This window comes from Oncorhynchus clarkii, chromosome 22 (assembly GCF_045791955.1).
Source record: "Oncorhynchus clarkii lewisi isolate Uvic-CL-2024 chromosome 22, UVic_Ocla_1.0, whole genome shotgun sequence".
Lineage (NCBI taxonomy): Eukaryota > Metazoa > Chordata > Actinopteri > Salmoniformes > Salmonidae > Oncorhynchus > Oncorhynchus clarkii.
Window position 1 is genome coordinate 435,745 of NC_092168.1, and position 16,170 is coordinate 451,914.

Here is a 16,170-nt window from a genome sequence, read left to right on the forward strand (position 1 = left end):
GAACCAGGAAATTAGTTCAAAGAGAATATTGAGTAGAACATCATTAGACATAGTCTCAAATATTATTATATTTTTTGTTTTAAGAGCAACGGGGCTGGCAGGTAGGATTTAGTTTCTCCTTTTCTCTGGCCCACACTCCAGTATAGTAGGTGGCGGTAAAGCACCATTACCGTCGGATGCCAAAAGCGAATAAATCCCACCGAAGAAGAGGAAGCCATTTCATACAGTATCACCCACAATGCACCGCTACTGTCACAACAACACGTCGCCATTTCACGGATGGGGGGTCAGCTGAAACTCCCGCAAAGTAATTTACGTCACCGGAGATATAGCACAACACACGAACATTATCTAAAAGGAAACTGTAAATGTGGCGATATTTGGCTCGGGTGAATGAGTTGTTCAAGTGTCGGCCGAGGTTGAAGTTGCCAGTGATCGGATTTTTTCACGTCAACAGCTATCCAGCTGTCAAGTGTAAACATAAGGTAAGGGGATGGGTCAACTATAATATCATGTGATTGTCGGTTTAACGTTGGGGTTAGTTATCTACCAATAATTTGACTAGCTCGTAAAATGCTGCCACTTAGTTAAATAACTTAGGTTAACTTTGGCACAGCAAACTTGGCCAGACAGTATCCTCATGCGTGGAAGGACGCTAACTAGCTAGCTATGAATTTCTAAGTAGTTGTCAAATAACTTTATTGTAATGGCTAACTAACTTGCGTTAGGTTCCTCATCATTGTATAGTCCTAGTTTGTAGTTAATGTTACAGTTGCCCTTCTGGCTCCAATGGCTGTATGGCCCCATAGTAGGCAGTGCAAACCCGTTTTGGTGATTTCTGGTATATCATCAAAATAAATCAATCACAACGTTTTACCTGATTTAAGAACAATACCATTGAAAATTAATGTTGAGTTATGTTTATATTCCTCAAATTTAAGTTGAAAATGATGCTGTTCTTGCTAACAGTAGAACATGTTTATAAATAGCCCAATGCCAATATGCAGAAACCGTTTGATATATTGAACATCTAAACATAAAATGTAGTTTTTACACATGCATGTACAACAATAGTAATCATATGTTTTTTATACGAGCACCTTATAAACTTCACTCTCCAAAAACTGTTGTTTTTGTCAAGTTGCACTGTTTAAACTCAAAAACCACATGGTTACTGGATATATTTTTTACGTCACTGGTTAGATGACAGCCTGCAGAACTGTGCGCTACATTTTGAAATGTTGCATTTTAATATGGGGGTCAACCAAAACAGAAAGAAAAACGCAAAACTGTTTTTTCAATCACTCGCATCGATTAACACATTGAATAATATGTACATCACTGGTTAGAGGACACTTATGTTAATTACTTCCATCTATCACATTAAAATCAATAGAACAGGGAGCAAACGTGTGTATTTTCCCACCAGTTTCCATCAAATTGACTTGTTGCAGATAAAGATGACGTAGTGCACATAAAAATACCTTTTGCGGTAGAATTCCCATTTACCGAATAAAAAATACAAGATCAATTGGTTTCCATCGCATTTTCAACTGCTTATGGGTTTCTCACAAAAAAATATTGTATAGCGAGTGTGCTGGTATTGTCATGTGTGCTCCAGCCAGCAAAGCGCAGATACAGTACTGTAACTGCCTGCTGTTGGCTAGAGCGCATGTGTAGTGTACATCGGGGGTGGGGGTCACAAAAAAATCGTACCTTATCATTCATTAGTGGCTCCAGTTGCTCTGTATTTTGCCATAGAGTGAGACTAACAAAATCAACCTTGACTTTGATTATTACCAGTTTAGATAGCTGCCCACTAGACTAATTTACCTGCCCACTAGACTAATTTACCAATCTAAAAGAAAGTTAGCTGACATGGGCTAATTGAGTGACTATCAGTGACTGATATATCAAGTGAACAATTTTTGATGCTCAACCAAGTCTTGAAATTGCACTTTGTTTATTCTACAGTAAATTGAGACCCTGACTGATTATTTTTATTTGTCAAATGGGAGCCAAGCATCGATGATCTCATGTCACCAGAATAAGACCCCTATATTTATTGGAAAGGATCATCAAGGTCATCAACTTGCACTTTCCAAAACCCAAATCAAATTTTGTCAAATGTGCTGAATACAGCACGTGTACACCTTACTCTGAAATGCTTACTTACAAGCCCTTAACCAACAGTGCAATTCAAGAAAGAGTTAAAATATTTACCAAATAAACTAAAGTAAAAATATATACAGGGTGTACCGGTACCGAGTCAATGTACCGGGGTACAGGTTAGTCGAGGTAATTTGTACATGTAGGTAGGGGTGAAGTAAATATGCATAAGATAATAAACAACGAGTAGCAGCAGTGTAAAAAAAACACTACCCTCTGTAGTGCCTTACGGTCAGATGCTGAGCCATACCAGGCGGTGATGCAACCCTTCAGGATGCTCTTGATGGTGCAGCTCTAGAACTTTTTGAGGATCTGGGGACCAATGCCAAATCTTTTCAGTCTCCTGAGGGGGATAAGGTGTTGTCGTGCCCTCTTCACGACTGTCTTGCTGTGTTTGGACCATGATAGTTTGTTGGTGATGTGGACACCAAGGAACTTGAAACCCTCCTCCTGCTCCACTACAGCTCCGTCAATGTTAATGGGGGCCTGTTCGGCCCTCCTTTTCCTGTAGTACACGATCAGCTCCTTTGTCTTTCTCACATTGAGGGAGAGGTTGTTCTCCTGGCACCTGCCAGGTCTCTGACCTCCCTATGGGCTGTCTCATCGTTGTCAGTGATCAGGCCTACCACTCTTGTGTGTCGTCAGCAAACTTAATGATGGTGTTGGAGTCGTGTTTGGCCATGCAGTTGTGGGTGAACAGGGAGTGCAGAAGGGGACTAAGTGTTGAGGATCAGCGTTGTTGCCTACCCTTACCATTTTTAAAATTGTATTAAAAATGTTTATTTAACCTTTATTTAACTAGGCAAGTCATTGAAGAACAAATTATTTGTTACAATGACTGCCTACCAAAAGTCAAAAGGTCTCCAGAGGGGATGGGGGCTGGAATTAAAACAAATAATAATATAAATATAGGACAAGAGAGACAACACAACACTACATAAAGAGACCTAAGACGACAACATAGCAAGGCAGCAACACATGACAACACAGCATGGTAGCAACACAACATGGTACAAACATTACTGGGCACAGACAACAGCACAAAGGGCAAGAAGGTAGAGACAACAATACATCAAGCAAAGAAGCCACAACTGTCAGTAAGAGTGTCCATAATTGAGTCTTTGAATAAAGGGATTGAGATAAAACTGTCTAGTTCGAGTGTTTGTTGCAGCTCATTCCAGTCGCTAGCTGCAGCGAATTGAAAAGACAAGCGACCAGGGATGTGTGTGCTTTTGGGACCTTCAACAAAATCTGACTGGCAGAACGGGTTTTATATGTGGAGGATGAGAGCTGCAGTAGATATCTCAGAGGGGGGAGTGAGGCCTAAGAGGGTTTTATAAATAAGCATCAACCAGTGGGTCTTGCAGATAATCCCACAGGTGAAGAAGCCGGATGTGGAGGTACTGGACTGGCGTGGTTGCATGTGGTCTATGGTTGAGGCCGGTTAGATCTATTGCCAAATTCTATTAAAAAAAACACGGAGGCAGCTTATGGTAGAAAAATGAACTTTGAATTATTTGGCTAAAGCTCTGGTGGACATTCTTGCAGTCAGTATGCCAATTGCATGCTCCCTCAAAACTTTATACATCTGTGGAATTGTGTTGTGTGACAAAACTGCACATTTTAGAATGGCCTTTTATTGTCTTCTGAACAAGGTGAACCTGTGTAATGATCATGCTGTTTAACTTCTTTGGGGTAGGGGGCAGTATTGGGAATTTTGGATGAAAAGCGTACCCAAATTAAGCTGCCTGCTACTCAGCCATAAAAGCTAGAATATGCATATAATTAGTAGATTTGGATAGAAAACACTCTGTTTGAATGATGTCTGAGTATAACAGAACTCATATGCCAGGCCTGAGAAAAAATCCAACCAGGAAGTGGGAAATCTGAGGTTTGTAGTTTTTGAACTCAGCCCCCATCGAATACACAGTGGGATATTGGTCATTTTGCACTTCCTACGGCTTCCACTAGATGTCAACAGTCTTTAGAAACGTGTTTGATGCTTCTACTCTAAAGGAGGGGCTCATAAGAGCTCTTTGAGTGAGTGGTCTGGCAGAGTGCCACAGGCTCAGTCTTATCTTCTGGGGATGAGGAGCAGGCAGTTGAATTTGGGCATGCTTTTCATCCAAAATTCCTAATGCTGCCGCCTATCCTAGAGAAGTTAACCAACTCCAATGGCTCCGACAAGTATTTCTGTCTGTAATAAAGCCCCTTTGTGGGGGGAAAAATATGCTGCACCCCTGCCCAGTCATGTGAAATCCATAAATTAGGGCCTAATTAATTTATTTCAATTGACAAAATAATTGAAATTGTTGCATGTCTTTTATATTTTTGGTAATTAGATATGGCAAAATAATAAAATATCGTAATTTAGGATTATAGAAAACAAAGCAAACTCAGCCTTTTTTCAATAGTCACACATTTCTCAATAGTATTAGCCATTTTAGAGATTGAAAAAATGTTCCTAAACATAATTTAACCAGGCGCTCTACACTAGTGTCCAAACCGGAACTTTTGACGTTCCTACCCTGCCTAATATTGTGAAAATGTTGTATGCCAGGAATGCAGTAGCAGTTATTAGTTCCAATTAGGCAATAAAATAAGATAACTTTTTTGTATTGTTACCTGGCTGTTATTCTTCTATAATTATGGCATTGTATGCTGTGATTTTAATGTACGAAATCCCATGTTTAATAAACTATAATTGCCAGCAGGCCAATGATTTGCGATGTATTATTCCCACCAAACCTCGTTGTGTGTCTCCTCCTATAGGATGAAGAGGGTGAAAGGAGATGAGGACGCCTGCAGCTCTTCCAGCGAGGGCCCAACCGAGTCCTGCAAGAAGGTGCGGAAGCTACAGCCAAGCAAAGAGAAGCAGCAAGAGGAGGAGGAAGAAGAGACTGATGTAGATCTCTGCGAGTTTGGCTTCAACTGGGCACTGCTCCCTCAGGAGATCCTGCTCAACATCTTCCAATTCCTGCCTCTTCTGGATCGGGCGTATGCCTCGCAAGTGTGCCGTGGCTGGAACCAAGCTTTCCACATGCCCGAGCTATGGAGGTGCTTTGAGTTTGAGCTGAACCAGCCTGCCAGTTCTTACCTGAAGGCGACACACCCAGACCTAATCAAACAGATCATCAAGAGGCATTCGAACCACCTGCAGTATGTCAGCTTCAAAGTGAGTGGGAATTCAGTGTTTCCCCCTTGTCCATTAATCGTTGCGTTTGTCCATTAATCGTTTAAATAAGATAATCTTTGAGAACTAACAATAACCAAAATAAAAGGGAGAATCTAAAATAAAAATGAATGGTATGGGGCCCCCATTCATGATATGTTTGAGTCACACAGATGGCATAAGAACACGGCATAAACCATAGGAAATTAGCTTTAAACTGCACCATTTCTGTCATGCGCATTGCAAAATGCTGAATTGCAGGAAATTAGCTTCAAAACAGGCCTCTAAAATTTTGGTTGGAGACAGTGCCATTGTCCATGCGGACTACTTACGTCAACTTTGCCACCGATGCTGAAAAGAAATTGAGGGGAATCTGCAATTGTTTGTTTTTGATTAAGAATGGTATGCGAAATCAATATTTAATTGTATGATTGGCATCAGAGGTGTTGGGTGAACAAAAATATAAATGCAACATGCAACGATTTCAAAATGTTTGCGTTAGGGATATATATATAAGGAAATTGAATATGATAGAGAAATTAACATTTTAAATTCCCTGGTGGACATTCCTGCAGTCAGCATGCCACGCTCCCTCACCTTGAGACATCTGTGGCGTTGGTGACAAACTGCACATTTTAGTGGTCTTTTGTTCCCAGCACAAGATGCACCTGTGTAGTGATCATACTGTTTAATCAGCTTGTTGATACCACACCTGTCAGGTGGCTGGATTATCTTGGCTAAGGAGAAATGCTCACCAACAGGGATGTAAAACAATTTTGTGCACAAAATTTGAGACACACTTTTTGTACATATGGAACATGTCGGAGATCTTTTATTTCCATGAAACATGGGACCAACATTTTGTGTTTATATTTTTAAGTATATATTGTTTTTTTATTGTTTTTTTTTTATCTCTAGGTGGACAGCAGCACGGAATCTGCAGAGGCAGCCTGTGACATTCTCTCCCAGCTGGTGAACTGTTCACTAAAGACACTAGGGCTCATCTCTACGGCCAGACCCAGCTTCATGGAGTTGCCCAAGGTAGCTTACACTCAGCCTGTTGGAAGCAGAGCCAAAGATTGGCCTTACAGTGTATTCAGTGTATTCGGAAAGTATTCAGACCCCATTACTTTTTCGACATCAATCTACCCAATAATGACAAAGTGAAAACAGGTTTTTAGAAATGTTTGCAAATGTATTACAAATAAAAAACAGAAACCTTATTTAAAGTATTCAGACACTTTGCTATGAGAGAATTGAGCTCAGGTGCATCCTGTTTCCATTGATCATCCTTGAGATGTTTCTCCAACTTGGTTGGAGTCCACCTGTAGTAAATTAAATTGATTTGGACATGATTTGTAAGGGAACACACCTGTGTATATAAGGTCCCACAGTTGACAGTGCATGTCAGAGCAAAAACCAAGCCATGAGGTCGCAGGAATTGTCCGTAGAGCTCCGTGACAGGATCGTGTCAGGGCACAGACCTGGGGAAGGGTACAAAAAATGTCTGCAGCATTGAAGGTCCCCAAGAACACAGTGACCTCCATTCTCAAATGGAAGGAGTTTGGAACCGAGGCTCTTCCTAGAGCTGGCCGCTCGGCCAAACTGAGCAATCAGGGGAGAAGGGCCTTGGTCAGGGAGGTGACCGAGAACCCAATGGACACTCTGACAGAGCGCCAGAGTTTCTCTGTGGAGATGGTTGTCCTTCTAGAAGGTTCTCCCATTTCTGCAGCACTCCACCAATCAGGCCTTTTAATGTAGAGTGGCCAGACAGAAGCCACTCATCAGTAAAAGGCACATGACAGCCCACTTGGAGTTTGCCAAAGGGCACCTGAAGGATTCTTAGACCACGAGAAACACGATTCTCTGGTCTGATGAAACCAAGAACTCTTTGGCCTGAATGCCAAGTGTCATGTCTGGAGGAAACCTGGCGCCATCCCTACGGAGCATGGTGGTGGCAGCATCATGATGTGGAGATGTTTTTCAGTGGCAGGGACTGGGAGACCAGTCCAAGATTGAGGGAAAGATGAACGGAGAAAAGTAGAGATCCTTGATGAAAACCTGCTCAAAACTTCAGACTGGGGCGAAGGTTTTACCTTCCAACAGGACAACAACCCTAAGCACACAGCCAAGACAATGCAGGAAGAGCTTCAGGACAAGTCTCTGCTGTCCTTGAGTGGGCTTGACCCCGATTGAACATCTCTGGAGAGACCTGAAAATAGCTGTGCAGAGCTCGTGAGGATCTGCAGAGAAGAACTCCCCAAATACAGGTGTGCCAAGCTTGTAGTGTCACACCCAAGAAGACTCGAGGTTTAAATCGCTGCCAGCGGTGCTTCAACAAAGTACTGAGTAAAAAGGGTCTGAATACTTATGTAAATGTCATATTTCTGTTTGATTTAATTTTATACATTTGCAAAAATGTATAACCTGTTTTTGCTTTGTCATTGTGGGGTATTTTGTGTAGATTGATGGGGGGGGGGCTATTTAATCCAATTTAGAATAAGGCTGCAAGGGGTCTGAATATTTTCTGACTGCACTGTATATTCAGTGTTCAGGAAACTGTTGATACCAAATGTTCCATGACAATGGTTGGCATTCTAATGTGTAACCTTGATTGTGAATACTATTCTATAACTAGGATTTGATTGTCCATTAGCTTTTGGCTCCCGTTTTAAAAGGTCAAAATTCCACAGTTTACACTGAGCCTGTAATTCCACAGTGGAGCGGTGTGCAGACAGTTCAACCTGAACACATTCTCCATTCATTCTTTCAAGGCAATTCCATTAAACAGTCCACCGTGTATTGATGCAGTCCATTAGTGCAATGTTTTGACGATTTTTGGGTCTTTTGTTATACCCTACACCTGCAATCATCCATTTTATTTACCTGTTGGTTGATTGTTTTCCTCCTCCAGTCTCATTTCATCTCGGCCCTGACGGTGGTGTTTGTCAACTCCAAGTCCCTGTCATCTCTGAAGATCGACGACACACCGGTGGATGACCCGTCCCTGAAGGTCCTGGTGGCCAACAACAGCGACACGCTGAGGATGTTGAAGATGAGCAGCTGCCCTCATGTCTCCCCTGCAGGTAGCTTGTCTGAGTTTATGGTCATTGAATGATCCCTAGAATGGATTATTCCATTGAATGGTCCCTGAGCAACGCCATACAATCAATCGACTCCTGATTAGGCACTCATAAGTGTCAACTCTGTTTAAAAAAATGAATGGAAGTATATAGAGACAGTTTAGTGGCTAAAAGGAGGGGTTAAATACATGTAAATAAAAAATGTGATCTTATATTTCTCCGATAGATACCGATAGATAGATACTTCAGAACAGACTTCCTTTAGAAATCTTTTGGACTATGTTTATCCATATATGAAGCTGTTATTCAATGCATTTCTATGGGCTAATTGTAATAAGGCCAAGTAAATTAAGTGTTTAATTAACACATTTTTTAATTAATTTGGTTGATACCTTAAGGGGTCCTAAAATTCTAAATCAAATAGCTAAATGATCCTTGGTATGACCTGCCCCCCCCCCCCCCCCAAATGCTGAGGCCAAGGCCTCTTTACAGATGAGATCTGTAATTACAAAAATATACACTTTAAATAGGAAATTCAAAACATAAATATATTTTTGCATTGGCGGGTATGTCTATTTCACCAGTCACACTGGCAGGTGGTCAGGGCTCCACAGTCCGAGCATTTCACTTGCATTTGTGAATAAAAATAGTCAAGTATGATCACATTTATAGCTTAATAAATGTTGCAGTAGCTGTTTTCACAGTATTTATGTCGTTTTGTCTCATAGCTGGCAAGTTAATTGCACAAAGTCAAAGAAAGAAGAAGCCTCTATAGCAGTGGTTGCCAACCCATTGGTAGCGATCGACTGGTCCATCTCCAAAGCATTCCTAGTCAATCACCAAACGTTTCTGTTAAAAATGATTAAGCCTTGGAGTTTCTATTTTTTGTTTTATTTGTTTTGTGCTGTTGGCGGTAGGTGCACTTGATTCAGCAACCGTAGTGTCGGGAAGGCAAAGTGTTCACATTTTGAACCATTTCATGTGTCTGAAGGTGCAACCAACACTGCAGCTGCAATGAATGAGTATAGCAAAGTGTTTCGATAAGCTTGTTATTATTATAGGCTTGTCCTTTTTACATTTTTTTTATATTGAGTAATAATTCACTTTATCTGGACATCGGATTAACATTATTTGGTGCATGAGGCAGGAATAATGCAGTGCGACTTGAGTTTTGCCATCAGCTGGAAGACAGTGTCCCCTTTTTGTCAATGGAGGGAGGGAGAACGGAGGGGACGGTGAGTTAGAGAGGCAGCGTCATATCTGAGGCCTTCATAGCTGTAGTTTCAAACCAAAAACCTTGGGCACAAAAGTGAAAGCCCTCATTAACACTTAAACTGCCTGGTCTCACTACCCCCCTCATTGGTGTAGTGTTCTGCCACTGAGCAAGGCAGTTCCCCGGGCGCCGAAGACGTGGATGCCGATTTAAGGCAGCCCCCCCACACCTCTCTAATTCAGAGATATCTTATAACTATTAAGTTAACTGTCTAAAATATGCTAAATGCTCAGCAGTTGGGCATTTGGATTGCTAATTTAGTGTTAAATGATTAGCTTCTTCGATAATCAAGCATTCACTTGGTAACAGCAGAGAATTCTCACCTGTATCAAGAGCCTTGCTGGCTAATATTCATTTTGTGCGTGCAACAAACTGAGTAGTGTTTTTGAGTTACTTGTATAGTTTAGGTCAGGAACTGTACAAAATGTTTGCAATGTGCTCGTTAGCATTGTCTTTGAGGATTCCTTATTATTTGCTAGCACTATGTTAAGTTACTTTTTTGGGGCTTTGAATATTAGTACTTTAAGTAAATACCTGCAGTCAACATGCACTAGATAATAGATAAGCAGATCGCATGTATCCTTTTTTTATTTCTATGAAGCTTACCGGTACTAGTTTTCCAAAACAGCGGTTTGAGCCAGTCACGTGTGTTTGTTTACAAAGAAGCACAACGAGGAAAATGGGAGCTTCGTGAGGCGAGTCATTCATGCAGCGCAACTTAAGTGAGACTGCACCAGATTTGCAAGTTCTTGCTGTGAGATGTTACCCCACTCTTCCACCAAGGCATCTGCAAGTTCCGGGACATATCTGGGGGGGGAAATGGCCCTAGCCCTCACCCTCCGATCCAACAGGTCCCAGATGTGCTCAATGGGATTGAGGTCCGGGCTCTTCGCTGGCCATGGCAGAACACTAGGATTCCTGTCTTGAAGGAAATCACATACAGAACGAGCAGTATGGCTGGTGACATTGTCATGCTGGAGGGTCATGTCAGGATGAGCCTGCAGGAAGGGTACCACATGAGGGAGGAGGATGTCTTCCCTGTAACGCACAACGTTGAGATTGCCTGCCATGACAACAAGCTCAGTCCGATGATGCTGTGACACACCGCCCCAGACCATGACGGACCCTCCACCTGCAAATCGATCCCGCTCCAGAGTACAGGCCTCGGTGTAACGCTCATTCCTTCGACGATAAACGCGAATCCGACCATCACCCCTGGTGAGACAAAACCGCGACTCGTCAGTGAAGAGCACTTTTTGCCAGTCCTGTTTGGGTTTGATATCTGGTGAGGACCTGCCTTACAACAGGCCTACAAGTCCTCAGTCTAGCCTTTCTCAGCCTATTGCAGACAGCCTGAGCACTGATGGAGGGATTGTGCGTTCCTGGTGTAACTCGGGCAGTTGTTGTTGCCATGCTGTACCTGTCCCGCAGGTGTGATGTTCGGATGTAACCATCCTGTGCAGGTGTTACACGTGGTCTGCCACTGCGAGGACGATCAGCGGTCTGTCCGGTCTCCATGTAGCGCTGTCTTAGGCGTCTCACAGTATGGACAAGGCAATTTATTGCCCTGGCCACATCTGCAGTCCTCATGCCTCCTTGCAGCATGCGTAAGGCACGTTCACACAGATGAGCAGGGACCCTGGTTATCTTTCTTTTGGTGTTTTTCAGAGTCAGTAGAAAGGCCTCTTTAGTGTACTAAGTTTTCATAACTGTGACCTTATTTGCTTGCCGTCCGTCTGTAAGCTGTTAATATCTTAACGACTGTTCCACAGGTGCATGTTCATTAATTGTTTGTGTCGATCTGTGACGATCTGTGAAGTTATTTGGATTTTTACGAATTATCTTTGAAAGATAGGGTCCTGAAAAAGGGACTTTTCTTTTTTTGCTGGGTTTATTTTATAACTTTTAAGTTAACTATGTGGGCAATAGGTAGCCTAGCGGTTAAGAGCTTTGAGCCATTAACCCAAAGGTTGCTGGTTCGAATCCCCGAGCTGACTAGATGAAAAATCTGTCTGTGTCCTTGAGCAAGGCACTTATCCAGAGCGACTTACAGGAGCAATTAGGGTTAAGAGCGTTTTAGTCAATCTAAGATGTGCCAAATAAATTCTCTCCAACTGAATTTAGTTAACATTAGAGTGCAAGATGAAACTTAACCTGCTCATTCTGATACTCTATACAGTGGGGCAAAAAAGTATTTAGTCAGCCACTTAAAAAGATGAGAGAGGCCTGTAATTTTAATCATAGGTACACTTAAACTATGACAGACAAAATGAGGAAACAAAATCCAGAAAATCACACTGTAGGATTTTTAATTAATTTATTTGCAAATTATGGTGGAAAATAAGTATTTGGTCATCTACAAATTACAGGCCTCTCTCATATTTTTAAGTGGGAGAACTTGCACAATTGGTGGCTGACTAAATACTTTTTTGCCCCACTGTAGATATCAAAACTGCTTATAACATTTTCTGTTTGTGATATCAACATTCTTACAATATACGTGTGTTAAATAGACTTATTTAGGATAAGTCAAGGACGGAGGGGGCATGATCTAAAAATTGCAGAGTTTTCAATTTCTTTCATATGCAGTCAAAATGACTGTCTCGGCCCTTCTAGTGTTACACCATTTAAAGCTAAACTAATTTGAATTAATAGGGACATATGTTATAATTGGAGTAATAATAGGACTATATTTGTAAACCAAAGTTTTCTGTGTGTGCAGGTATCCTGTGTGTGGCGGACCAGTGCCATGGCCTGAGGGAGCTGGCGCTGAACTACCACCTGCTGAGTGATGAGCTGTTATTAGCCCTCTCCTCTGAGAAACACGTGCACCTGGAGCATCTCCGCATTGATGTGGTCAGCGAGAACCCCGGGCAGCACTTCCACACCATCAGGAAGTCCAGCTGGGACGCTATGCTGCACCACTCGCCCAAGTTCAACCTGGTCATGTACTTCTTCCTCTACGAGGACGAGTTCGGCCCCTTCTTCAGGGAGGAAGTCCCCATCACCCACCTCTACTTTGGTCGCTCAGTCAGTAAGGATGTGCTGGGCCGCGTGGGGCTCCACTGCCCCCGGTTGGTGGAGTTGGTGGTGTGCGCCAATGGGCTGCGGCCGCTGGACGAGGAGCTAATCCGCATCGCCAAGCGCTGCACCCAGCTGTCGGCCATTGGCCTTGGGGAGTGTGAGGTGTCGTGCAGCGCGTTCGTGGAATTCGTGAAGATGTGCGGTCGGAGGTTGTCCCAGCTGTCCATCATGGAGGAGGTGCTGATTCCTGACCATAAGTACAACCTAGATGAAATCCACTGGGAGGTGTCAAAGCACCTCGGTCGTGTCTGGTTCCCCGACATGATGCCCACCTGGTAGAGCCGTTGAAGGGGGCTGTGGATTTACTGTACAGAGTTTGACATACTTTTCTCTTTTTTCCCACCTTGAAACTCTGTCCGAAGCATCCGTGGAGTCCATGTTGGCAGCGAAGGAACAACCGAAGATAATCGTGTTCTACTTAAAATGCGAATTTTTCAGGGATGCGATTTTAACTGATTAATCAGGAATTCCTACTTTTCTCACTGTATACTCCATTCCTATACACTGAACAAAAATATAAGCGTTTCATGAGCCGAAATAAAAGATCCCAGAAATGTTCCAAATGCATAAAAAGCTTATTTCTCTCAAATTTTGTGCACAAATTTGTTTAGATCCCTTTTAGTGAGCATTTCTGCTTTGTCAAGATAATCCATCCACCTGATAGGTGTAGTATATCAAGAAGCTGATTAACCTGTCTGGGAATAGTGCTAACGGAACCCTATTCCCATACAGTTTAATTAGCTTCTTGATATGCCACACCTATCAGGTGGATGGATTATCTATAACCCCTCGCCCAACAGCCAATGAAATGAAATTGCAGGGCGCCAAATACAAATCTGCAAAAATCTAATAAATACAATTTCTCAAACATACAAGTATTAGGCACCATTTTAAATATAAAATTCTCATTAATCCAGCCAGTGTCTGATTTAAAAAATGCTTTACAGCGAAATCTCCACAAACGATTGTTATGTCACCACGAAGTCACAGAAAAACCCAGCCATTTTTCCAGCCAAAGAGAGGAGTCACAAAAAGCACAAATATAGAGGACCTTTGATCTTCATCAGATGACACTCATAGGACTTCATGTTACACAATACATGTATGTTTTGGTCGATAAAGTGCATATTTATATCCAAAAATCTCATTTTACATTGGCTTGTTATGCTAAGTTGTTCCAAAACATGCAGTGATTTTGCAGAGAGCCACATCAATTCACAGAAATACTCATTATAAGTGTTATGCATGGAATTTTAGATCCTCTTCTCCTTAATGCAACCGCTGTGTCAGATTTTACGGAAAAAGCATAATCTGAGTACGCCACTCAGAGCCCAAAACAGCCAAAAGAAATATCCGCCATGTTGCGCAGTCAACATTAGTCATAAATAGCATTATAAATATTCACTTACCTTTGATGATCTTCATCATAATGCACTCCCAGGAATCCCAGTTCCACAAAGTTCATCATTTATGTCCATATACCTCCTTTTGTTAGGGCGTTTGGTTAACAAATCCAAAACACGCATGCAGGTCCAGCCGAACGTTGGACGAAAAGTTTCAGGAAGTTATATAACAGGTCGTATAGAATCAATATTTGATGTTTTTATCATACATGTTCCAACCGGGGAATTCCATTGTCTGTAGAAAAGCAATGGAACGAGAGCTACCTCATGTGAATGCGCGTGACTGAGATCGAGGCAGCTGGCAGACCTCTGACTCAATCCCCTCTCATTCGGCCGCCCTTCACAGTAGAAGCCTCAAACAGGTTTCTAAAGACGGTTGACATCTAGTGGAAGCCTTAGGAAGTGCAACATAACCAATATCCCACAGTGTATTCGATAGGGGCTGAGTTCAAAAACTACAAACCTCAGATTTCCCACTTCCTGTTTGGATTTTTTTGTCAGGTTTTTGCCTGCCATATGAGTTCTGTTATACTCAGACATCATTCAAACAGTTTTAGAAACTTCAGAGTGTTATCTATCCAAGACTAATAATAATATGCATATATTAGCATCTGGGACTGAGTAGGAGGCAGTTTACTCTGGGCACGCTTTTCATCCAAAGTGAAAATGCTGCCCTCTATCCCAAAGAAGTTATTAAACAGCATGGTCATCACATAGATGCACCTTGTGCTGGGGACAAATGGCCACTCTCTAAAATGTGCAGTCTTGTCACAGTACACAATGCCACAGTAAACTTAGGGTTAGGTTAGGGGTAGGGTTGAGTAAACGTGTAATTAGCATTCTTGACTGCAAGAATATCCACCAGACCTGTTGCCAGAGAATTTTATGTTTATTTCTCTACCAGCAACTGCCTCCAATATGGTTTTAGAGATCAGTACACAATTCCTGGAAGCTGAAAACATCCCAGTTCTTCCATGGCTTTAGATTTTTTTTATACGTATCTGTGACCAACAGATTCATATCTGTATTCCCAGTCACGTGAAATCCATAGATTAGGGCTTAATGAATTGATTTAAATTAACATATTTCCTTATATGAACTGTAACTCAGTATAACCTTTGTTCAGTATATTTAAAACTGACCTGTCCCCTAGAGCTCAGACAAAACTGATTTTCCATTGATCACATGAAATGTATTAAGTTCTTTATTATGGGATGTTTTGAGTCAACATGTTGTCTAGTTTTCCAAACTCTGTACTGTATGGCTTTGTGGTAGAGGAGCACACCCCTCCTCAGGCGTAAGAGGCTACACTGGTCAGGGACACAGGGTGGAGTTTTTTGGTTAACTCATGGTACAGACAGTTATGCTATGGCTGATTTTTTATTGAAATAGCGCATCTGTTAGAAAACACCAACCCTGTTTTGACCAGGGTTGTAGCCCCTGCTGCCCACAGCAGCCACCACTACACAGTACTGCAGCACACCTTCTTAAGAAGAGGTAGCCTATATGTTGCCCCAATTGTCCTGAGTGGTGTACTATGAGGCCAGCTATACTGAACAAAAATATAAACAACATGCAACAATTAAAAAAAAAAAAATCTGAGTTACCAGTCATATAATCATTAAATTTAAATAAATTGGGCCCTAATCTATGGATTTCACATGACTGGGCAGGGGTGAAGCCATGGGTGGGCATAGGCCCACCCAATCAGAATGAGCGGGCAGCACAGTTGCGGGATTGAGGCTTGCAAACACGCTCCCTCAACTTGAGACATTTGTGGTGTTGTGTGACAAAACGTGGCCTTCTATTGTCCCCAGCACAAGGTGCACCTGATCATGCTGTTTAATCAGCTACTTGATATGTCACACCTGTCAGGTGGATGGATTATTTTGACAAAGGAGAAATGCTCACTAATGGGGATCTAAACAAATCTGGGCACAAAATTTGAGGGAAATAAGCTTGTGCGTATGGAACATTTCTGGGATC

At 42.1% G+C, this 16,170-nt stretch overlaps 1 protein-coding gene across 1 annotated transcript; it reads left to right on the forward strand.

Annotated features, from left to right (window-relative positions):
* Positions 1-248: 248 nt before the first annotated feature.
* Positions 249-14,074, forward strand: LOC139380548 (F-box and leucine-rich repeat protein 3a). The gene is made up of 5 exons (XM_071123298.1): positions 249-485; positions 4,942-5,344; positions 6,260-6,382; positions 8,256-8,427; positions 12,420-14,074. Exons 2-5 carry the CDS (start codon positions 4,943-4,945, stop codon positions 13,058-13,060), a joined length of 1,338 nt encoding a protein of 445 aa, XP_070979399.1. The 5' UTR covers positions 249-485; position 4,942; the 3' UTR covers positions 13,061-14,074.
* The last annotated feature ends 2,096 nt before the right edge of the window (positions 14,075-16,170 follow it).